At 39.9% G+C, this 25430-nt stretch overlaps 2 protein-coding genes across 2 annotated transcripts; both read right to left on the bottom strand.

Moving 5' to 3' along the window:
- Positions 1-1193: 1193 nt before the first annotated feature.
- On the bottom strand, positions 1194-4150 carry LOC121761367 (vesicle-associated membrane protein 714). Its single transcript, XM_042157029.1, has 4 exons — positions 3788-4150; positions 3264-3454; positions 1866-2029; positions 1194-1701 (listed from the first exon to the last, which is right to left on the bottom strand). The coding sequence occupies exons 1-4, from the start codon at positions 4008-4010 to the stop codon at positions 1608-1610; spliced, it is 672 nt and encodes a 223-aa protein (XP_042012963.1). The 5' UTR covers positions 4011-4150; the 3' UTR covers positions 1194-1607.
- A 2608-nt stretch (positions 4151-6758) lies between these two features.
- On the bottom strand, positions 6759-7340 carry LOC121774074. The gene has a single exon (XM_042170994.1). It carries the CDS (start codon positions 7338-7340, stop codon positions 6759-6761), a length of 582 nt encoding a protein of 193 aa, XP_042026928.1.
- Between the last annotated feature and the right edge of the window lie 18090 nt (positions 7341-25430).

Below are 25430 nucleotides of genomic sequence, written 5' to 3'. Positions count from 1 at the left end.
AATTAATTAAAATATTATTAGTGGAGAATGAGTCTCACCTCGTTAAAGAGAAAAGACTTTCTAAAATTAGAAAGTGCATATTCCTGTGGGACGGAGGGAATATTAAAATTGTATAAAATAGTATACTGAATATAAAATGGTTCAATACAGTATCTTGATAGAAGTACAAATTTCTTTTTTGTGTTGTTTATAATGTTATGGATACTCTTCATAATTAATTTATATTCTTATATGTATGTATATTTTTATATTAAATGCTCTCTATATATTTTTTAATATATTTAGTTGTTAATATATCTTCATTACTTGGTAATTTTTTTGTCCCGAGCATAGCACATGCGGTAATTTATTGTCATATTCATCTTCGTTACTTGATATCTTCATAACTTTCAAATCTATTGTCATATTTGAGATATTCAAAATAATAAAGTATTATCTTCATTTGATATTTGTAATTATTTATAAATTTATTGATATCGAACTTTATTAAAATGTAACCTTTTATGTTCAATAATAGATATATCTGGTTAAACAATTGATTTAATCGGCTCGGCCATTTAAACCTTGAAGCGAGAGCGTTGTTGATCTGCTTACCAAACTGATTTTTAAAACATTGTTTAAAACTATAGGAATAGATTTATCCGCTACGAATTTTAAAATAGATGTTGCATTAAATAAACAAGAGAAGAGATAGTAATAAATACGCCGCACTGTCCATTAAAACCTCACGAGGCTCAACTAGACGAATGGTCAGTTCAAATTTAGTGTATGATCTGATGATAATTCACTATTATAATAATAAGAGTAAGTATTAAAAAAATTGTACATAAAATGTTACAAACGTAAAAGGCCTACTAATAATGTAAACCGTTCGATTGTCTTTCTGAAAGCTAAAATTCCGAAACCAGAGTTTGGCTACAGTGTTTTGCTTCATCGCTTTACAAAACAAAAAGTCAAAAACACTGGTTATCACTAATTATTTTTTTTACAAAAAACTTTATTACTAATGCAACAATAACTATATCCAGAAACAAATCTTCCACCCAATATTCAAGTATGCTCTACCAGTCTACCTACAGTGTATAAGCATTGCCTATGCAAGCATGCTCTTATCCTGTTGTCCATCTTCATCTATAGCTGACATTAAAAATTAGCTGCATATATATATATCAAACTCAGACCCTATAAAATTATTTGCACATACAATTTGAAAGCCTTATATTTCAAACGTTAAAACACATGCATAGCTGATTACACAATTATGAAGCTCCGCTAAGATGAATTTCAGCAAGTTCAGTCCCACCATATTCACAAACATGTAGACCTTTTATACTTCATTATGTTCTCTGTTATTTCATAAATACACGCAGCTGAAACGGAAAGAAAAAAGGCCACCATTTTATGTAGACACGTGAAAGAGGAAACAATCTGCATCACTGATATTACCATGCTTGTGCATCACAGCCACGGCAACAGAAATCAGGTAAAATTATCGGGAAACGGCAGTTTCCATTTGCATTCCGACAGAAGCAATCATAAGGCACCTGGAGTTTTTGCTGCCATGGCTTGGATATCAAACAGGAGCACCCAATGTAGAACACAACTATTCACTTTGATCGGCAAGAAGGTAAAGTGATGCCTCCACATGCAACCGCAATTATGAAGTATAGGAGTATAACAATCAAACACGTCAGCAAGGCCCTGTGAAGCACACAAGATTTTGAGTCAATGGCCATTGGCCAAAGAGTTCAACGAACGATGATACATTTCCAATTTGCTTTTAAACAATTTAACAATTCATAGTCTGCACCTAAAACCTAAAAAAAAAGTATGTAAATTTTCAGATGATGGCACCGTAAACTTACAACAGCTTGGCATTCTTCATCCACAGAGCTCTACGAAGGCGCTTTGATTGTTTCCTGAAGTGGAATGCACTATCTTGCATGGTTGCTGTTTTGTCAACAAGAAGTTCAATCTTGTCACCTCTCTCTAGAATCTTCTCAATGTTGTCCACTGTGATTGTACGTACCTGAACCAAAATTCAGGTGTCATGAGGAGAAGTGCAAGAACAAGGATGAGGAAGACTGACGTACGGAACAGAACTAGAAGGATATAAGAATATATCTGTGTCGAACTGGCACATTGTATCGAACAGGGTTCACAAAATTAAGGTGCCATGAGAAGAAGTGCAAGAAAAAGGATGAGGAAGATAAACAAGCAGAACTAGAAGCATATAAGAGCTCTCAGGATTCATATGTATATAAATATAAGCCTAATGGAACTTCTCTGAATACATATATCACTCCTAGGACCTAGATCACAAACTATTGATATTGGATGACCATAGAAAAAATGCAAACATGGTATAGAAAAAAACGGTTTATCATTTAGACTAGACAAGTATAGAAGCTGAATTTCAAATAGCTTGGACATCAGTTTATGTATATTTGACTAAGTATTTAGAAATTTTGGGGATCTATCTTGACTTCTCCAGCTCACTATTATGGATGAACTAACACTTATTTCCCATTAAGAACTTAAGGGAATGAAATCATTTTGCATTGACAAAAGACATCTATAGAATTTATAATTTCATCCACGAATTATCCAGAAAATGATCGATGAAGAAACATACTAAAAAATTGAAGACAAAAGTGTAAAAGAAAACAAAGAAACAAAAACCAAATGTGTTGCTAAATAACAACTTTCCACATATAGGCACAAGTACATAATTTTTGCAGAAAAGAAGCAAAAATTACATCACAAATATTGTTCTTCCCTAACTGTTTTTACAGCTAGCAAAAATAAATTACTTACTGTTTCTATATTTTGCAGTACAAGATCAAAAAAATATAATTCATAGTTGGGAAGACAATAGCAGCCAAAGCAACTATCTTTTGTAGCAGTTTTATCAATCCAAAAACATCATAATGCCATCACCCGTTTTTCTCCATATCAGATAGTAGATATAAGGGCACATAATCATAATTGACTTAAACAAGGACAGCTGGAATATCAAAGTCAAAATGGAACACACTTCAAGACATATCAGTATCACTATAGGAATATACAAGGTGTAGACATATGAATCAAAACCTAAAACCTGAATCCTAAATGCAGTTAAAATTCATAACAAAAATCCGCTGGCGTTTCTACAACATATTCAAAACACACAAACACCTCATTTACATGGCAATTCAATTACGAAATACAGATATAGAATCATTGCATAGTTCCTTTTATTTATGAAGTTAAACACTTGCCTCACTAACTTCTGCTCTAACACGGTTGAGCGTATCCGCACTCGGGTTGCTGGAGAAAAACTCCATTTGCTGGTGCAACACTCTTGAGAATTCATCATTCATAGCATATGCAGGCGCATAAGGTGCCACTCTCCCATAATTCTTCATAAACCTCATGTGAATGTCCTCCAAATATGAGAACGGAATCCTTCCTGGATCAAAGCATCACAATAAGCAACCACCTCTCAAATGAACACAGATGCACATATACCTCCTCACTACTCCATCGCATAGGTAAAATTCGACTAATTCAACGCATCAATTTTCATCTCCCAGTATCTATATACAGAAAATCATATAGCCCTGTGCAAATCTACAATACGTCATGACCTAGTGTAGTTCACAAAATTCAGCATCTATAAAACCTTAAAATCGATATGGAAGCCTAATTCACGACCTTGGCAGGGCCAGCGGCGCATTAAATTATGAACCAAAAAAAATAAAAAAATAAAAAGAATTCACTCGATTTAGAAACAGAGGCTTACTCCCGAAGGTGTCGTTGGCCATACAGAGAAACGTGATGCCATCAGAGCGGAGGATGTGGAAGATGTAGCGATCCTGTGAGAAGCAAAGCCGCGACTCGGCCGAATCGGTCTCACTGAGCTTCTCGAGTATCCGCCGCACCACAGCGCCAGTGTTCCCCGTCACAGCGCTGAACTCCGCCAGCACCGTCGTCCCACGAGCTACCACGCCATACAGAATCGCCATCGCCAAATTCCGACGGAACTCTTAAGTTACGCGTTACTCTACTGATTGCTGCGCTCCGACGCAGAAGCAATGAGGATTTCGATCGAGTCAATAGGAAGAAGGTGCGGAGGGTTTTGATACAGTTACAGAGGGCTGTGACGGAGTAAGAAGTATTTTATTATTGAGTGAATCAAAGTCCCTAACTTTTTCAATTATAACTCTACAAGTCTCTAACAAAAAAAAATATCGCCGAAAGACTCTAACGTTTAACATAATGACATAGTATTTTGTATTTGTAGCCAATTTTCAGAAAAAAAAATGCTCAAATGGCTTGAAGGACATTTTAGTCAAATAACCACCAACCTGCACACCTACTCTGCGCAGACCTACACTCACCTGCAGATCTTACGCAGACTTTTGTCAAATCATACTTGATATTTCTCATGATGTATATTTCAAGGGTCAATTTATTTCTCGCACTTCAATTCATTTCTCTCAATTTTGAAGAGGGTTTTGCTTCTCATTTTCTCTCGTTTTTTGAGTGTGGTTCTCAATCATCCCTATCGCTGCGGTGGAGATCGGCAGCTGCGATCGGAAGCACCGCCATGGCCAACGATGGACCCAGGTAGGGTAGCGTGGGGTCGGCCTACCCCACCACATGTCCGTGAGTACCGTCGTTGTAACACCCCTTACCCGATTAATTCAATAATCGAATAAACGATGTCACATTTTTTGTACAAATCTCAAATTTACAGAAAATCCTTAATTATTTATTTGTTTATAGATGAATTATTTTTCATTACTTGGCAAATGGAAAATCTGCTATATAATCTATCTATATACATATACTTATACAACCTGGATAACCATTTAAGAAATTTACATGTTTAACAAAAGTGTAGGAAAACTAAATCGCTGCAGATACATTGTACTTCCTATACATGCCACAACTAGCATAGCAAAAGAATTACCCAAATGCAAAAGCATAGCTAGTGACCCGACTTGTGTAGCTATACCACAAAAGCAAAAGGGCTAGACTAATCACCTAATCTGCAGGGGAAAAGGAAAGGAGTGAGCTTCGACAAGCTCAGTAGTATACTCAACATTAGAGCGTAATTTCTGAAGTTTATCCACTTACATTCATTTAAATTCAGAATCGATCAATATCAAAATATTACATTTATGTTGTCAATCTTTGATCTCATGGAATTTTACCAAAAAGTTTATAACCACATATCAACTCATAAATCATATATGAGAATACAAAATAAAATTACCAAGCGAAACACATAATATATAACAATATTATTCAGTCACCAACACCTATGCAAATCACCAACAATTTCACATATTCAAACATATATAGCCCATTTAAGTGCTTAGTGACAGACTAGGGTACACGGACCAGATCAGAAACAGAATTCAGAATCAGACCACCCATTTAGGGTGCATACAGATAATCAAACCACCCATGAGGGTGTATTTCAGACAGATCATATAACAGACAGATGTCAGACGATCCTTGCTCCGATTATCCAGAAGACGAGTGATCACTGATAGTGCAACGCTGCTGTCCTATGGCATGCCAATTGTACCCACAGAATACACTCAAGCACGGGGCGTAAACACAGTCAAACATACTTTATTTCTGACAATTTCAGACATAACACATCAACGCATACAGATCAAACATCATCATAGATAGATCAGGCATCTTCACATGTAAATCATATAAGTATACATTTCATAGGCATATGGAGTATGATTTATCTCATTTACCCTAATGCTCATTTCCACATTTATCTCATCAACTTTACAGCCACAATTATATTCATTTTCTCATCAAATGACATATTTCCAATAATCTTTAACATATCAGATCAACAACTTCTTTTCACACCATATCATATCAAATAAACAGATAAATTCTAATTCTATCAATATCATCACATATGCAATATTCACATATTTCACGTCATAAGTAAAATATATAGATCGCATAATGTATCACCGATTAACACACAATATTCTATATGCAATCACGTAAACTTAATTCAGGAATTAAGACCTAATGTAGAATATACTACCTCAAAATGAATGTGATAAGGATTCTTTGTGTAAATCCTTCCATGTTCCCAAGAAATACCCAAAATAGTGTTTGACTCCAATTTTTAGCTAAGATGAAAAGGATAGGTTGAGCTAGCCACAAAAACTAGGCTCAAAAGGTAGGCTCAAAAGGAGTTTGGTGGAGAGGTGAGAAAAAGAAAGAAAGGTGTAAAGAGGGAGGAATCCTCTTTGGGGACCTATGACCCCCCACAAGAAAATGTGGGCAACCCTAGGCTACTTTCACCCAAAGCAAACGCTCCATTGGCTCCACATTCATGACTACACCACCATAAATGCATACATATACTTGATTTAGTCTAATGAACATAAACCAAGCAACCTACATGTAAGAATTTGGATAAAAATCTCACAACGGAGATGCTCTCAAAGGAGTCTTCAAATTATCATTCATCAAAGTCTGCCAACAAAAGCTTTACAAAACAGTATTTATAGGTAGGGTTGGAATCCCAAGAAAGGGTTCAAAAAACAAGAAATTCAGCTAAAATAGTTAAAACACCGGACCGGGCGTTTTGGACATGTGAAATCACCCGACCGGGTGAACTCTCTGAACTCCTCGTCTATTGTCGCAAACACCCGGTCGGGTGTTTTGGAAAGGTGGAATCACCCGATCGGGTGAACTCTCTGGACTCCGCCGCTGCTTTGTCAAACGCCCGGTCGGGCTTTTTGGACTGGTGAGTTCGCCCGACCGGGCAAACTCTCTAGAACGTGGATGACAGTCAGCGCACAAACGCCTAATCGGGCATTTTGGAGGGGTGGATTCGTCCGACCGGGTGTTCCGTCTGCCTCATCCATTGCACTCCGGATGAAGTTTGAAACGCCCTCCCGAAGCTTCTGTCTCATGGATCTCGTGACGGGCCTTCCGGGAAGCCTAAGGGGAGTCGTGGTAGCGTCTGCCTTGGCCTTGGACCTCCCGTTCGTATCATCCTCTCCCTCTTGAGAAGGATTTGTCCTCAAATTTGGGTCGTCCCCTACAAAATCAAACGGGCTCAAGTCAGCCACATTAAAGGTACAACTCACGTTATACTCACCGGGAAGATCAATGATGTAAACATTGTCGTTCACACGCTCTAGGACCATAAATGGGTCATCCTCTCGCGAGGCAAGCTTGGATCTTGCCTTGTCAGGAAAAAGTATTTTCCGAAGGTCCACCCACACCCAATCTCCGGGGTTGAACAAAATTTTCTTCCGCCCTTTGTTCACCCTTTGAGCTACTTGTTCTCCCATCTTGCGGATTCATTCTTGCACTCGGGTGTGCAAGTCTTACACAAACTTGTCCTTCTCAATCCCACCTATATCAACCATATAAGACAAAGACAAATCGGCCATGGACAAGTCCAACGGGGTGAGTGGATTGAAACCATAGACAACCTCAAAGGGGGATTGTTGGGTAGTGGAATGTATGGTCCTATTATAAACAAACTCGGCTATAGGCAAACATTCTTCCCAAGAAGTTTTGTTTTCAAAAACCAAGGCATGGAGAATAGCACCCAATGAACGGTTTACAACTTCCGTTTGGCCATCCGTTTGGGGGTGTGCGGTGGTAGAGAAAAGAAGTTTGGTACCCATCCTACCCCAAAGTGTTTTCCAAAAGAAACTCAAAAATTTGATGTCTCTATCACTCACAATAGTTCTTGGGACCCCATGGATTCTTACCACCTCTTTGAAAAATAAACTAGCAATGAATTTGGCATCACTTGTCTTCTGACATGGAATGAAGTGAGCCATTTTGGAAAATCTATCCAACACTACAAAAATGCTATCATTTTTCCCAAGAGACATTGGGAGACCTAGAACAAAGTCCATGGACAAGTCTACCCAAGGATGTGTAGGAGTAGGCAAAGGGGTGTAGAGACCAAAATTGTTAGATTTAGACTTGGCTTGCCTACACTCTAAGCAACTACTACAAAACTTTTCAACACGCTTCTTCATGCAAGACCAAAAGAAATGCTCACTTAGTATGTCAAAAGTTTTAAGCAACCAAAAATGACCCATTAGGCCCCCTAGGTGAGCCTCCTTAATCAACAAATTTCTCAACGAGCATGAAGGTATGCACACCCTATTCTCCCTAAAAAGATAGTCATCCAACCTATAGTATTCATCAAAAACACCTTTTTCACAAGCTTCGTAAATAGAAGAAAAGTGATGATCATGCTCATAAAAGTCTTTATTAAACTCAAATCCAACATAATTGGAGGCACACATAGCAAGTGCATGCTTTCTCAAACACACGGTATCACTCACAAGTAAAGCACCATCATGCAAGGTCTCAAAAGGTTTCCGTTCTTATACTTAATGACATAGGAAAAAAGTCTCAAGGAAAACACTCCACTTAGGTTTATGTTGCCCTCCTAAGAACTTAATAGACTCATGATCCGTGTGTATCACAAACTCCTTGTGCATCAAGTAGTATTGCCAATTCTCAAGGCAACGGACTATAGCATACAACTCCTTGTCGTATGTGGGATAGTTCAATTGGGCTTGATTTAGCTTTTCCGAGAAATAAGTTATGGGCTTACCCTCTTGCATGAGAACTTCCCCAATCCCCACACCACTGGCATCACATTCAAGTTCAAAAGTTTTATCAAAATTAGGGAGTGCTAGTAAGGGAGCATGTGTGAGGTCATTTTTCAAAGTATTAAACGCTCTCTTGCTCCCCTCCCCACTTAAACTCAACATTTTTTTGACAAGGTGGTTCAAGGGTGAAGCTTTTGTGGAAAAATTCCTAACAAACCTCCTATAGAAGCTAGCAAGGCCATGAAAAGACCTAGCCTCACTCACATTCCTAGGTGTTGGCCATTCCCTAATGGCTTTCACCTTCTCTTCATCTCACCGCACTCCTTCCTTTCCCACAACAAAACAAAGAAACACGACTTCCTCAACACAAAAAGTGCATTTAGGAAACTTGGCATATAAAGCATGCATTCTCAACACTTCAAGCACATTCCTAAGATGACTAGCATGCTCTTCAACACTACGACTATAAATCAAGATATCATCAAAATATACCACCACAAATTACCCAATGAAAGGACGAATCACATGATTCATCAAACGCATGAATGTAGAAGGGGCATTAGTTAAAACAAAAGGCATCACAAGCCATTCATACAAGCCAAATTTGGTTTTAAAAGTGGTTTTCCATTCATCTCCTTCTTTCATGCGAATTTGGTGGTATCCACTAGCCAAATCAATTTTAGAGAAACATGTAGAGCCACAAAGATCCTCTAACATGTCGTCCAACCTTGGTATAGGGTGCCTATATTTGATGGTGATTTTATTAATTGCCATACAATCTACACACATCCTCCAACTTCCGTCTTTCTTAGGTACAAGAATGATGGGTACGGTACAAGGAGATAGAGATTCACGAATTAGACCTTTGGCAAGGAGTTCATCGACTTGCCTTTGTAGCTCTTGTGTCTCCTTGGGATTCTCCTTGTATGCGGCCCGCTTTGGGAGTGACGATCCCGATAAAAAATCAATTTGATTCTCGATCCCCCTCATGGGAGGAAGTTCACTCGGGAGTTTCTCCAGGAATACATCTTCAAATTCCCGCAACACACTTTGGACAATCAAAGGACACGGGTCAAGGTTAGTAGCTAAGCACAAATCCTTACGGACCATGAGGAGAACAGAGAGGTGATTGTTTAGTGTCCACCTAAGGTCGGTTTCATTAGCTAACAAACATTCATTTCCCTCTCTTGTTTGTGGGTGCTCTCCTTTGAACGCTTTTATTTTTCTCTCACCACCCCCACTCTCACTTGGCTTTTTTAGCTCACATTCTTTTCCTAGCCTTTTTTCCCTATCTCCATCTCTTTCATTTTGTAGATGTTGGCTTGTCTCAAACACGACACTAGGTAGCAATGGCTTCAAACGAACCTTCACCCTTTTGAGCATGTAGAGATACTCATTTGTGAAGCCATTTTTGTAGGCCCTTCTATCAAACTCTCATGGCCTCTCTAGCAAAACATGACATGCCGTCATAGGAATGATATCACATAGGATTTCTTCTTCAACTTCCCCAATCTTCAATGGAACTTTGCATTGAGCCTTCACCTTCAACTCCCCGGAATCCTCTAACCATTGCAATTTGTAGGGGTTTGGGTGTTTAAGGACCTTCAATCTCAATTTGGTCACCAACCGGTCACACACCACATTAGTACAACTCCCTCCATCTATGATGACCAAGCACGTCTTGGATTTCACCTTACACTTCGTATGAAAGATGTTGCACCTTTGCTCCTTATGTTCCACAAGGTTGGGTTGTACATTGAGCATTCGGAGTACAACCATAGCCCTCAAGGGTGTATCTTCATCCTCGCCACTAGAGAAAGCTATGTCGGTGTCCGGGCTCACTTCTTTAGTACCCACAACTTCTCTTTCTTCTTCTTCTTCTTCTTCTTCTTCTTCTTCTTCTTCTTCTTCGTCTTCCTCACTATACACGCTACCATCTTGCCCGATAACCATTACCCGTTGGTTTGGGCACTCACGTACATAATGGCCATACCCCTTGCACTTGAAACATTGAACCCTCTTGTCTTCCATAGGGGCTATAACTTTAATAGGTTGAGGGCCCGGTAAAGCCTTCACGGCCGACCTCCCTTAGGTATTTAGATTAGCCGTGTTTTCCACCTTCTTTCCGAGGGCGCTCCAGTTGCTAGGCCCCGTCCCTCCCCCGGTTTGGCTAGACGCCCATTTAGTCCGGCTAGAAACCAACTCTTTACTTTGCCTCTCAAAAGTGTCGGCAAACTCAATCACCTCATCCAAGGTAATTTCCCTCAATGCTTCCACTTGCACCTTGTGTTTCAAGTTAATGTTATGGATAAATTGATCTTGAGTCGTCTCTTCTTGCTCCTCCACTCCTACCTTGCTCATCAATGATAGGAGTTCATAGTAGTACTCCATTACGCTCTTCGTCTCTTGCGTCAAATCTTGAAGCTCCCCTCGAAGCCGGAGGAAATAAGACATTGGCACAAAGGTAGTCCTCATGAGCTCACACAACTCCGCCCACGAACCCACTTATCCTCCCCTAACCATCCTTCTCCTCCTCATCGTATCATTCCACCATGTATCCGCATTGCCACGAAACTCGGCTATGGCCACCTTCACCTTATCACCTTCCGAAAAGTTATGAAGTGAGAAAATTTTTCTCATTTGGGACTCCCATTCCAAGTAAGCTTCGGGATCAAACTTGCCGTGGAACTCGAGAAATGTGTGTTCGATAGATTTGGTGGGATCATCATACCTCGGCTCTATCTCCTCCTCCTCATAGTTTCTATCTCTTCTATGCCTACCATCCCACCCATGGTGCCCTATGTTTCCATTCCCTCTTCCGCCCATCATGTTCCCAAACCTACCATTCCTATTCCCATTCCGTCCTCCTCCATGTCCTCCACGCCCCCATGATCATACCAACCATAGGGCTCTTCATCTCCATTACTCCCCTCGGAGGCATTGTGATGTGTGGGGTTGCTCCTATGGGTGTTTGACCTTGATAGTCGCAAGGCCTTCAAAGCGTTGAGCTCGTCGTGGAGAAAATCTTGGTTTTCATGAATGGATACTTGGTTCTCCTTGAGTTCCTTCAAATCTCCGAACATAGCATCTTGAGTGACATGCATGGTTGTTTGGCATTCTTTTAGATCCCTCAAGTCCACCATAATTTTTGTCATCAAGCTTTTCAACTCATCCCCCGCCAAATTATGACTCGTGCTTGCACCTGGTTCAACTCCCTCCGGTTGCGAATCCCCCATCGTGGCCGATCTAGTACGAGGTGGCATTCAAAATGGTACCTACAATAAGAAAAAAAAATAAACTAGGAACTAGTCCTAGGGGTTAGTAAAACAAGAAGGAGAGATTTAAGAAGCTAACTCACCCCAATGGTAATATCCCACCCCCCAAGTCACTCACCAATGTCACTCGGTAGGATAAAAATATTGTGGGGCTAGTATCACTCACTCTCGATCCAAATTCCCAAATGCAAGTGCAAAGACATATCAATCAAGGTATACACGTAGGCAATATAACCAAGTAATTAAAGACAATCAAGCATGTGAAAGTAAGGTTCAACGCCTAAGGAAGTTAACAAACAAACTTAGTTGAGCTGAAAATTCATGTAACTCTTGGCTGATTTTAGGAATTTTTTTGATATGGCTACCCAACCCCAAAATTGATGAAACTTGGTAGATAACAAGATAAGAGGGTTTAGAAAGAGAGAAAAATATCCCCAATATAGAAGGTTTCGAGAAGACCCTCGATTTCACATTTACCCCAAATCTATCAAATTAGGGCACAAAATAAGGCAACAACTTCACACATTAATTTGACCTATCAAGCGATGGAATTTTGGGTTGAAACTTTTCAGGTAAATAGATCATATATCAAGGTTAGTACACACCAAAAATCAGCTCAATCCAACAACAATAGACAAATAAACAAACATATGCTAAAACAAGGAAAATGAAATTTCATATAGGTATATAATCAAACACTTACTAGGAAACTAGGCTCTAAATACCAAATGATAAGGATTCTTTGTGTAAATCCTTCCATGTTCCCAAGAAATACCCAAAATAGTGTTTGACTCCAATTTTTAGCTAAGATGAAAAGGATAGGTTGAGCTAGCCACAAAAACTAGGCTCAAAAGGAGTTTGGTGGAGAGGTTAGAAAAGGAAAGAAGGGTGTAAAGAGGGAGGAATCCTCTTTGGGGACCTATGACCTCCCCTAAGAAAATGTGGGCAACCCTAGGCTACTTTCACCCAAAGCAAACACTCTATTGGCTCCACATTCATGACTACACCACCACAAATGCATACCTATACTTGATCTAGTCTAATGAACATAAACCAAGCAACCTACATGTAAGAATTTGGATAAAAATCTCACAACGGAGATGCTCTCAAAGGAGTCTTCAAAATATCATTCATCAAAGTCTGCCAACAAAAGCCTTACAAAATAGTATTTATAGCTAGGGTTGGAATCCCAGGAAAGGGTTCAAAAAACAAGAAATTCGGCTAAAATAGTTAAAATGCCCGACCGGGCATATTGGACATGTGAAATCGCTCTGCCCCGAGAACTCTCTGGACTCCTCGCCTGTTGTCGCAAACGCCCGGTCGGGTGTTTTGGAAAGGTGGAATCACCCGACTGGGTGAACTCTCTGAACTCCGCCGCTGCTTTGTCAAACACCCGGTCGGGCGTTTTGGAATGGTAAGTTCGCCCGATCGGGCGAACTCTCTGGAACGTGGACGACACTCAGCGCACAAACGCCCGATCGGGCGTTTTGGAGGGGTGGGTTTGCCCTACCGGGCGTCCCGTCTGCCTCCTCCATTGTACCCCTGATGAAGTTTGAAACGCCCTCCCGAAGCTTTTGTCTCATATATCTCATAACGGGCCTTCCGGGAAGCCTAAGGGGTGTCGTGGTCGCGCCCGCCTTGGCCTTGGACCTCCCTTTCGTATCATCCTCTCCCTCTTGAGAAGGATTTGTCATCAAATCCGGGCCGTCCCCTACAAAATCAAACGGGCTCAAGTCAGCCACATTAAAGGTACAACTCACATTATACTCACCGGGAAGATCAATGATGTAAACATTGTCGTTCACGCGCTCTAGGACCATAAATGGGTCATCTCCTCGCGGGGCGAGCTTGGATCTTGCCTTGTCGGGAAAAAGTATTTTTTGAAGGTGCACCCACACCCAATCTCCGGGGTTGAACAACATTTTCTTCCGCCCTTTGTTCACCCTTTGAGCTACTTGTTCTCCCATCCTGCAGATTCGTTCTTGCACTCGAGTGTGCAAGTCTTGCACAAACTTGGCCTTCTCCATCCCACCTACATCAACCATATAAGACAAAGGCAAATCGGCCGTGGACAAGTCCAACGGGGTGAGTGGATTGAAACCATAGACAACCTCAAAGGGGGATTGTTGGGTAGTGGAATGTATGGTCCTATTATAAGCAAACTCAGTTATAGGCAAACATTCTTCCCAAAAAGTTTTGTAGTGAAGGTGAATTTAGGAGATGACGTTAGGCATTCTTTGTTTTCCTCCTACACAAGTGTATATAATTATCTTAATCCCTTGTTAGCCCCTCATAGCCTAAAATTGTTTCGATGTTAATTAATTATTAAAATCACCCTCAAAAGTGATAAGCCTACAAAACTTGGAAGCACATATTAGGCATATATAAAAAAAGAAGGTATAAAAAAAAGGAGACAAAACTTGGAAGCACATATTAGGCATATTCACCCAATTATTCTATCTTTTGGAGTTTTATGTGTTTGTTGAGTGTTATAGGAAAAACATATAGAAAAAAGAGGCAAAATGCGACTGTGGGTGTTATGGAGGCAGAATGGCCCCGAAAAGGAGCACCCGGCCGGGTGAATTTGTAGTTCAATAATTCCATCCGACCGAGTACAACATTTCAGCATTGGGAAGTCAGAATGGGGTTGAAAATGATCACCCGGCCGGGTGAGTTTCTAGTTCAAAAATAGTACCCGGTCGGGTACTGTTGACTGACGACTTGTTTTGCTCCAAACACGATTTTGAAGAGAAAAAATTAGAAGAAAAGGCTAGGGTTGCAGTCGACAGAGATTATTTGACGCCTACTACCTTCCACACTCTACACACACCCCAAGAACGCCTTTGAGAGAGAGATTTGAAGATTCTACATCGGAAGATTGAAGCTTCACTCCATAGATCTATCTCACAGGAGTAATTAGTATCTTTTATTCATGTTTTTGTTTGGATTCTTTGTGTTGAACATGGTTTTCTCCATGAACAAGAGTAGCATAACCTTTCTTGTAGAATTCTTGGTGATGATGCACTAATTTCATAGTTTTTATTCAATCAATTTCGTTCTTACCTTGCTCTTGTAGTTATTTGATTATTCTTGGGTTTATTCATTTCAATTGATTGATCACCATTTGATTGTGTAGGATTAATTGGATTAATCGGGAGATGAAATAATTAATCTGGAAAGAAGAATAATTCACACCTTAATACAATAAAACTCGGGAAAGTTGAGGTTTTGAGTGAGGTCTTTGATCTTATCGCGCCTTTGGGAGTTGGGGGTTTTAGGATTAGAAGGGGACTTTAATTCTAGCACCTAATTTACAAGTTTCTCACCTCGGGAGGAGGTTGTTGAACTTTGAGATACAAACTTGACGGGCGAAAATTACACGGAAAAAACAAGGAGAAAATTACACGGAAAAAACAAGGAGAAAATTACACAGAAACAACTGAAAAATTACACGAAAAAACTTGTGGAAAGCGGTAAGCCGAGTGGAGGAGTCCTCTTTCCTCAAGACGACGCCCCGATAGTGCTTTCGGTTTGGCGTGTCGTCCCTAGAGATAAAACGGCTTCGTCTCTGAAGTAGAAGCATCGCTAGCAGCAGAGCTCCGGCGAACGGGAGTAAGGCGAGGGCAGAGCTTCGACGTGAAGATTATGCAGAGAGGAAGAGAGCGTGTATGCAAGAATGCTTGAGTTTGTGTGTGTAGAATTCAATGGATGCGTGCCTATTTATAGGTCAAGTCCACCCGCAGAGGTTGGTGGAGTCAACAAACATAATGTCTGACATCAAGGCCATTGACCGTAACTAGGCATGCACAACAGTTCCAAACCGCCGGTTCCGGTTCATGAACCGGCGGTTCACGGTTCATCATATGCATGAACCGGAACCGGCCTGCCAAGGGTTCCGGCGGTTCCGGTTCCGGTTCAAAAAACTGCCGGTTCACGAGACGATTCAAAACCACCGGTTTTTTGCCTGAACTGCCGGTTCCGGTTCATGAATCGGCGGTTCAACCGAAATTTTAAAAAAAATTATTTATTTATAAAAATTGATTTTTATATTTAAAAACAATTTTTACAAATAAATGAATACAAAAAATTCATAATAGCCCATATATATTTGATGGGATTGCGAATTTATGAAACCATTCTTGGTTGTTTCTCTTTTATAGAGACATCCTTGAATGTTTGTATGTGACAAAGTCATTCTTAGTTGTTTCTCTTTTATAGAGACATCCTTGAATGTTTTATGTTTCACTTTCGATGTGGGACAAAATCATTCTTGGTTGTTTCTCTTGTATAGAGGCATCCTTGAATGTTTTATGTTTCACTTTCGATGTGTGACAAAATATGTTGAAGTATTTTCTTTTATAACTATATGTTTAGAGCATTCATTCATCTTTTTCCAATGTGGGATACAAAATTTTCTTTTGTTTTCTACTTTTCTTCATGTTTTGTATAATATAAACAAAATTATTATTCAAATATATTCTTGATTGATAAAAATAAAGAATTATTGAGAAATATGATTTGTATATAGAAAATATTTATTTGTATAATAATTATTGTTAGGTTTATACAATTTGTATAAGAATTTTCTTTTAATGTGTATAATATTATTTATTAGTTAACATATACATAAATTTATAAACATAAGCAAATCATTAATGATAAATAACTAATGAATAATAGTTTATGTAATAATAATTGTTATTAATTTATAATAATAGAAGATAGAGTATTAATATAGACGAAGAATGATGGACGATCTATCATATACTTATAAATAATGACTTTTATCCCACATTGAAAGAAAGAGTAACACATCCAAGAATGTGTCACTATAAAAAAGAATAATCCAATACACTCTCTTCCAATTTAAATGCTCAAGTCCAATATTAAGTATTGATATTTTAAAAATCAAAAGGTTTAACTTGAAGTAGTATTTATTAATTTTTATAAATAAAATGTATTCATTATAAGTTGTAATTTTTAGTCTTATTTAAATTTATTATCAATAAAATTGTAATTTTTACCTTATTGTTTGAAATTTGTTTAAGCACATTTTGTACATAATAAAGACTAAAAAAGAAAAAAAAAATACTCCGTACTTAAAGTTGGATTTGATTTTTAAAATGGCAATACTTGGATGAGAGTATATTGGATTTGATTTAATTTGGAAGAGAGTATATTGCATTATTCTCTTTTATAGTTACAAATTCTTGGATGTGTTACTCTTTCTTTCAATGTGGGATAAAAGTCATTATTTGTAAGTTTATAATAGATCGTCCATCATTCTTCGTCTATATTAATACTCTATCTTCTATTATTATAATTTAACAACAAATATTATTACATAAACTATTATTCATTAGTTCTTTATCATTAATGATTTGCTTATGTTTATAAATTTATGTATATGTTAACTAATAAATAATATTATACGCATTGAAAGAATAATTCTTATACAAATTGAATAAACCTAACAATAATTATTATACAAATAAATATTTTCTATATACAAATCATATTTCTCAATAATTCTTTATTTTTATCAATCAAGAATATATTTGAATAATAATTTTGTTTATATATATCATAAAAAACATGAAGAAAAGTAGAAGTCAAAAGAAAGTTTTGTATCCCACATTGGAAAAAGATGAATGAATGCTCTAAACTTGTAATTATAAAAGAAAATATTTCAACATATTTTGTCCCACATCGAAAGTAAAACATAAAACATTCAAGGATGTCTCTATAAAAGAGAAACAACCAAGAATGGTTTCACAAATTCACAAGCCCATCAAATATATATGGGCTATTATGAATTTCTTTTATTCATTTATTTGTAAAAATTATTTTTAAATATAAAAATCAATTTTTTTAAATAAATTTTTTTAAAAAATTCGGTTGAACTGGCGAACCGCCGGTTCACGGTTCAACATTACTTCAACCCTGAACCGGCCCGTTGGAACCGGCAACCAACCGGACGGTTCAAACCGCCGGTTCCGGTTCATGAACCGGCGGTTAACCGCCGGGCCGGTTCGGTTTGTGCACGCTTAACCGTAACCGCTGGAGGTTACTGACCGGTGCAGTAGCCGTTGGGACCTGAAGAGACACGGTGCATCAAAAGAATTTTATCATCCCCGATTTGGGATAATTAACACTCAGTTAATTAATCTCTTAGTTTTTCTCATAGATCATTTTTAGCTTTATTATGACCAACTTTAATATATTATTTCTCACTCACCGGGAATCGGATTTGAGAAAATGAATATACTACGGTCATCTACTCGGAACGTAGATCGATGCTATTGCATTTAATTTCACAAAATTAAATGTCTTGTAATATTTATTATTAGTCAAAGTCATTTGACCAAGCACGATTCCATAGTCAACACCATCAGATACACAGACGGACTAGTAGCGCGAGACTTTGAACTATTCCTCCACGGCGTGCACCGAGACAATGATGTTAATACTTAAACACCTATACCTCATCCGTTCTCACGTTTTGTGTCCATTTCAGGCCTTGGACACCACTTTGGATTCATAAGTGTATTATTTGAAGCGACCCCACTTCACACTTACATAGGTGATTCCACGTTAAGTATCTTGCCATACTTGATCTCCTTGAGAACTTCATATCAACGAGATCCTTTAGGGATCATTAAAAGTCATAGACTTAACCTCACCACTAGGTAAGTTTTTTCAACACTCTATTACTCTCTAGGGAATAGATATAGATGAGTGTTCACACGAATTCTCATAGCTTAGTTTTCCCATTGAATCAAATTCTTGGGATCTCCAGTCATTATGGTTGGGTTACCACTAGGACAATTCTTTTAGTTTGTGGATTTCAAACCCATTCCCTCTAGCAATTTATTCATTTGATCACGATTTAACCCTTTCCGTAGTCAATTGTAATCACCCATGTTGTGATCAAATGTCTCACGGTATTATGTCATCGACTAATGTGTCGAGACTTACCATTGTACAAGCCACTGTTTGCCCACCCAATAGTGGCTTGGCTATCACAGTGAATTAACACTAGAGGCACGGGCTTTGACCAACATGGAATATCTTCAAGGAAGTTTTTAAGCCATTTGGCTTTTTCCGTAGCTTTATCTAAAGCTATGAATTTTGATTCAATGGTGGATCGGGCTATACATGATTGTTTCATGGATTTCAATGAGACAACACCACGCCCAATAGTAAAGACATATCCACTTGTTTAAAGTGAGTCTTTGTTATCAGATATCTAGTTTGCATCGCAGTACCCTTCAAGTACCGGGGGGTATCTCGAAAAGTGTAGCCCATGATTTTTAGTATGCTTGAGATACCTCAAAACTCTTACAAGAGCTTTCCAATGCTATTTGCTTGGATTGCTCGTATAATGGCTCAACTTGTTCATGGCGCAAGCAATATCAGGTCGAGTGCAATTAGCAAGATACATAATGCATCCATTGACCCGTGCATACTCTTCTTGTGCAACAGGCTCAGCCCTCTTCTTGCTCAAGTGAACATTGAGCTCTATAGGCGTCTTAGCCGGGAAGCCATCATAGGCGTTGAATCTCTTTAATACTTTTTCTACATAATGAGATTGTGTTAAGGTGATTCATTCGGATGTTCTTAGAATTTTCATTCCAAGAATTACATCGGCTAGACCCATATCCTTCATGTCTAAGTTTCTCTTTAACATGGCTTTCGTGTCGTTAATAACTTGGGTGTTACTACCCATGATTAACATATCATCAACGTAGAGACACACTATAATGTATCCATTACTAGTGTTCTTATTGTAGACACATTTGTCACATTCGTTGATTTTAAATCCATTTGATAACATCACATTATCAAATTTCAAGTGCCACTGCAACGGCGCTTGTTTCAATCCATAGAGGGATTTAACTAGTTTGCATACCTTTTTCTCTTGTCCAGGTACTACAAAACCTTCAGGTTGTTCCATATAGATTTCATCTTCAAGGTCACTATTTAGAAACGCAGTCTTAACATCCATTTGATGAATCTCAAGATTGTGTACAACAGCAATCACGAGAAGGACTCGAATTGATGTAATCCTCATTACATGTGAGTAGGTATCGAAGAAATCGTACCCTTTCTTTTGTTTAAAGCCTTTGACTACCAGTCGAGCTTTATACTTGTCCACTGTTCCATCGGTCTTAAACTTCCTTTTAAGGACCCATTTGCATCCTAAAGGTTTAGCACCTTTAGGTAGATCAACCAACATCCACGTGTGGTTTAGCAAAATTGAATTAATTTCGCTTTGAACAGCTTCTCTCCAATGCAACCCGCCTGGGCCAGCAAATGCTACTTTTATCGATGTTGGTTCTTCATCCAACATAAATGCAATATAGTCAGGGCCAAATGTCTTTGGTGTTCTGACCCTGCTACCACGTCTTAGTACCACATCGTTTGGATCAGGCCTTGTTCGCTTGCGCGATTCTGGCTCTTCATCCACTGATTTAGAACTAGTGGTTTCATCCTCAATTCTTGTCTCAAAATTGGGTGCAACGTTTTCCTTGTCTTTGCGATGAAATATATTTTCAATAAATACAACATTTCTTGACTCGATTATTGTTCCCACGGTCACAGTTGGTATTTCACACTTGTGGACAACATATCGATATGCACTACTATTGAGTGTATACCCAATAAAGATGCAATAAGCCGTTTTAGTACCGATTGTAACTTCTTTGGGCGGAGGAACCATCACCTTTGCCAAACACCCCCACACTTTAAGGTATTTGTAGAATGACTTCATTCCCTTCCAAAACTCATAAGGAGTAACGTCCTTACCTTTGCGTGGGATTTTATTTAGGATGTAGTTGGCTATCAAAACAACTTCCCCCCACATGTTCTGGGGCATCCCCGAACTGGTCCGTAACGCATTCATCATCTCTTTGAGAGTTCGATTCTTGTGTTCTGCAACACCATTAGATTGTGGTGAATATGGAGCAGCCGTTTGATGAATTATACCACTTGTGTTGCATAATTCCTCAAACGGGGCTACGTATTCATCTCCTCTATCACTTCGAATCATTTCGATTTTACATCCAAGTTGATTCTCGACTTCGTTCTTATAATTTTTGAACGCTTCTATTGCTCGTCTTTACTTCTTAAAAGATAGACATAACAATATCTTGTTCAATCATCTATGAATGTGATAAAGTAGTTTTTACCACCTCTCGTTTGCACCAATTTTAAGTCACATACATCCGTGTGAATTAATTCAAGGGGTTTTGTGTTCCGTTCAAGCAAATGAAACGGTAACTTAGTCATTTTCACCTCAAGACAAGTTTCACATTTGTTTTGAGTTTTTACTTCATTTGCCTTTAGTAAATCTAAACTTACTAATCTTTTAATGGCATTTGGATTTACATGTCCCAATCTATTGTGCCATAAGTTAGAACACTCAGTCAAGTAAGAAGAAGTAGATGCATTCTTATTATTAGCCAACGTCTTAGGGACATGACGTGTAGCTACACTAAGCTTGAAAAGTCCGTCGGTTACAAAACCTTTTCCAAGTGACTTTCCAAACTTGTACAAAGAAAACCTATCAAATTCTAATACAAGTTTAAACCCCTTATTCACTAGTATTGATCCCGACACTAGGTTCTTGTGGATGTCCGGGACGTGCAGCACATCCTTCAAAGTGAAGTTGACGTCGGACGTCATCATGAGAATCACGTCCCCAATGCCAAGGACTTGAGACGAGGCTTGATTCCCCATATTGATTTTCCTCCCTTCAACAGCAATGTAGGAGGCAAACTTGCTCTTATCGACACAGACGTGGGCAGTAGCTCCAGTGTTGATATACCAGCCACATTTGTTATCAACAAGGTTGACTTCTTCGGTGACCACAACAACAAGGTTACTTTCATCTCAGTCCTTGAACTCTTTTTCAACAACGTGGGCAGCCGGATTCTTCTTCGGCTTGCGGCAGTCTTTGGAGAAGTAACCAGGTTTGCCATAGTTGTAGCAGTTGCCTTCAACCTTCCTCGCAGGCTGCTTCCCCTTGCCCTTGTCCTTTGCAGTTGGACGTGAGCGTTTGTTGGAGGGACCGCCCCGCTCCAACAGATTGGCCTTTGCAACAGGTGGGCCATGAACCTTAGCCAAATCATCGCGTTTGCGCACGTCTGACTCGATGCGTAGCTTCACGATCAAGTCTTCAAGATTAACCTCATTTGGCTTGTGCTTAAGGTAGCTCTTGAAGTCCTTCCAGCCGGGTGAAAGTTTTTCAATGACCGTGCCCGCCGTGAAAGCTTCAGGCAGGGTCATTCCCTCGGCGACAAGGTCGTGGATGATCAGCTGCAACTCTTGCACTTGGTCCATGATTGGTCGGGAGTCGACCATTTTGTAGTCCAAGTACTTGGCTATTACAAATTTCTTAATGCCCGCATCATCAATACGATACTTCTTATCTAGCATTTCCCACACTTGTTTTGATGTGGGAATAGTGCAATACACGTAGTAGAGACTATCATCTAAAGCACTAAAACTAAAGTTTTTACAAAGATAGTCTCATTTGCGCCAAACGTCATACTCGACGTACATCTCAACACGTGTCTCGTTCTCACTTGGCGGGGTTGGCTCGTTCTCCTTGAGGAAGTTCACGACGCCCAACGTTGTTAGGTAGAACAACATTTTCTATTGCCATCTCTTGAAATCATTTCCCGTGAACTTCGATGGCTTCTTGGCAGGTGGCATCATCCTTGGTGCCAAGTTTGTCCCATGAAAGGGACCAAGTCCGTTGCCCCCGTAGGAGCTAACAATTGGTCGGGGAACAGTACCCCCCATATTTACGTGGAGCATGGAGGCCCCCACATTCGTGCCGACCCCGAAGGATCCATCATCCGTGACGACCCCAATGGATCAAGCACCCGTGCCGACCCCGAAGGATCCAACACTTGTGTCGTGCCTGAAGGCCCCAACACTCGACCCAATGAAGGATCCAATTGAACCACTGAAAGTGGAACCGACCGATTCACTCGAGGTGAATCCGGAAACCGTCCTAAAGGGGTTGTTGAGAAAGAAGTTGAAAAACCAGGAGTCGGAATCATCGTCATGTTCGACGACATGTTGACAGGTGCAACGGGGGACATAATGGATGGAACAGTGGCAGCGGCGGTAGACGGGTCAGTCGACATCTCCAAGCAAATGTGTTGATTAAGTTCAGTTGGTGTGTGTAAACTCCTTTAGTGGCAAGAATATCTCGTCTTGCGAATGTTGAACTTTGAGATACAAACTTGCCGGGCGAAAATTACACGAAAAAAACAAGGAGAAAATTACACGAAAACAACAGAAAAATTACATGGAAGAACTTGTGAAAAGCGGTAAGCCAAGTCGAGGAGTCCTCTTTCTACAAGAAGAGATACGCCCCGGTAGTGCTCTCGGTTTGGCTTGTAATCCCCAAAGATAAAACGGCTTCGTCTATGAAGTAGCAGCACCGCTAGCAGCAGAGCTCCAGCGAACGGGAGTAAGGTGGGGGCAGAGCTTCGACGAGAAGATTATGCAGAGAGGGAGAGAAAGTTTATGCAAAAATGCTTGAGTTTGTGTGTGTAGAATGCAATGGATGCATGCCTATTTATAGGTCAAGTACACCCGCAGGGGTTGCTGGAGTCAATAGACATAATGTCTGTCATCAAGGCCATTGACCGTAACTGCCGAGGGTTACTGACTAGTGCACTAGCCGTTGGGAGCTGAAGAGACACGATGCATCTGGACACACTACACGACGGGATACACCATGGATCGTCGGGATCCATCGAGGACCTTTTTTCTCCCGTTATGCGTCGGGGTCCAGCAGGGACCTTTTGTCTCCGGTTATGCGTCAGGGTCCGTCGGGAACATGACGTGGACCAGGACCACCATGAGTCGGGGTCCGTCGGGGATAACATGGAGTTTGAGGTGGTCAAAGACCAATTGCCAAGATTCAAGGCACAAGGAGCCCGGTGCATGGGTCACGGTGCGCGGCGCGCGGCTTGCGGGCGAGTGGCGGTGGCGCGCGCGTGTGGGCTCTGTCACTCATCTTATTCTACGATAATTATTACGCATAATAATTCATCTTATTAAATACTTCATCAAAGAAGTTTATCATCCCCGATGTGGGATAATTAACACTCAGTTAATTAATCTCTTAGTTTTTCTCATAGCTCATTTCTAGCTTTATTGTGACCAACTTTAATATATTATTTCTCACTCACTGGGAATCGGATTTGAGAAAATGAATATACTACGGTCATCTACTCGGAACGTAGATCGAGGCTATTGCATTTAATTTCACAAAATTAAATGCCTTGTAATATTTATTATTAGTCAAAGTCATTTGACCAAGCACGATTTCAACAGGGGTTTAATCTATAATTGTGATCGACTTAATAACTCTAGGGACACCAAAAGGTAAGACAAATAGATTTGATAAGAGCTTGGAATTGTGCATCGGATCCTTGAGTTCTACAATTTTCCCCATATTATCTTTTACATCCTGTTTACATGTTTTCATTTGTTTACTTGCTTATTATATGCTTTTAGTAGTGTTAAAACAAAACCAAACCTTTCCCGTTTGTCTAGATAGTAGTTGATTTTTATTCGTGGTAGTTAAGTTGATACAAATTTGTCTCTGTGGGAAACGATACTCTTGCTTGCTAATTGCTACACTAGCCCCGTACACTTGCAAGTATTACTTGTTGGTTTCTGGAATGACTGTGATACAAAGATACACTAACCGTACGTAATACAACCCAATGAAAAATGGAGATATTAAACGGAAATAAACTGAATTGAAATTACAGAGAAGAATTCAAAATAATAAACCGTAAAGATGTAAGCCGAGTCGAGGAGTCCTCTTTTCGCAAGACGAGATACGCCCCGGTAGTGCTCTCAGATTGGCGTGTCGTCCCCAAAGATAAAACGGCTTCGTCTTGTTCGTTGCAGCACCGCAAACAGAACAAGCTCCGGCGAACTAGATGATGGCGAGGGTAGAGCTTCGACGGAAGACTATGCAAAGAGAGAGAGAGAACTATGCAAATGATATGCTTGGTTTGCAATGTTGTGTGTAGGGAATGCAATGGATGCATGCCTATTTATAGGCCAAGTCCACTCATTGGGCATTGACGGAGTCAACAACCATTAAGTGTGTCATGATGGCTTGACTGTAACCGCCGGGGGTTACAAGCCGTTACGGGAGCTGGAGAGGCATGATGCATCTGGACACGCTACACGACGGGATTCATCATGGACCTTTTGGCACATGATGCGTCGGGGTCCATCGGGGACCTTTTGTCACCCGCTATGCGTCGGGGTCCATCGTGGACCGTTTGGGACCTGCTATATGTCGGGGTCCGTCATGGACCTTTTAGCACCCGTTGTGTGTCGGGTCCATCGTGAACCTTTTGACACGTGGCACCCGGTGGACGGGGCGCGGGGCACGGGTCACAAAGGAGCGCGACTCGCGGCTCGTGACGAGGCAGCTTGCACGCGTGGGCTCTACTGCCCATCTTAGTACACTATAATT

The sequence above is a fragment of the Salvia splendens genome, chromosome 2, assembly GCF_004379255.2.
Source record: "Salvia splendens isolate huo1 chromosome 2, SspV2, whole genome shotgun sequence".
NCBI classification, from domain to species: Eukaryota; Viridiplantae; Streptophyta; class Magnoliopsida; order Lamiales; family Lamiaceae; genus Salvia; species Salvia splendens.
Note: the sequence above shows the minus strand (reverse complement) of the source record. Positions and strands in the feature narration are given on the sequence as shown.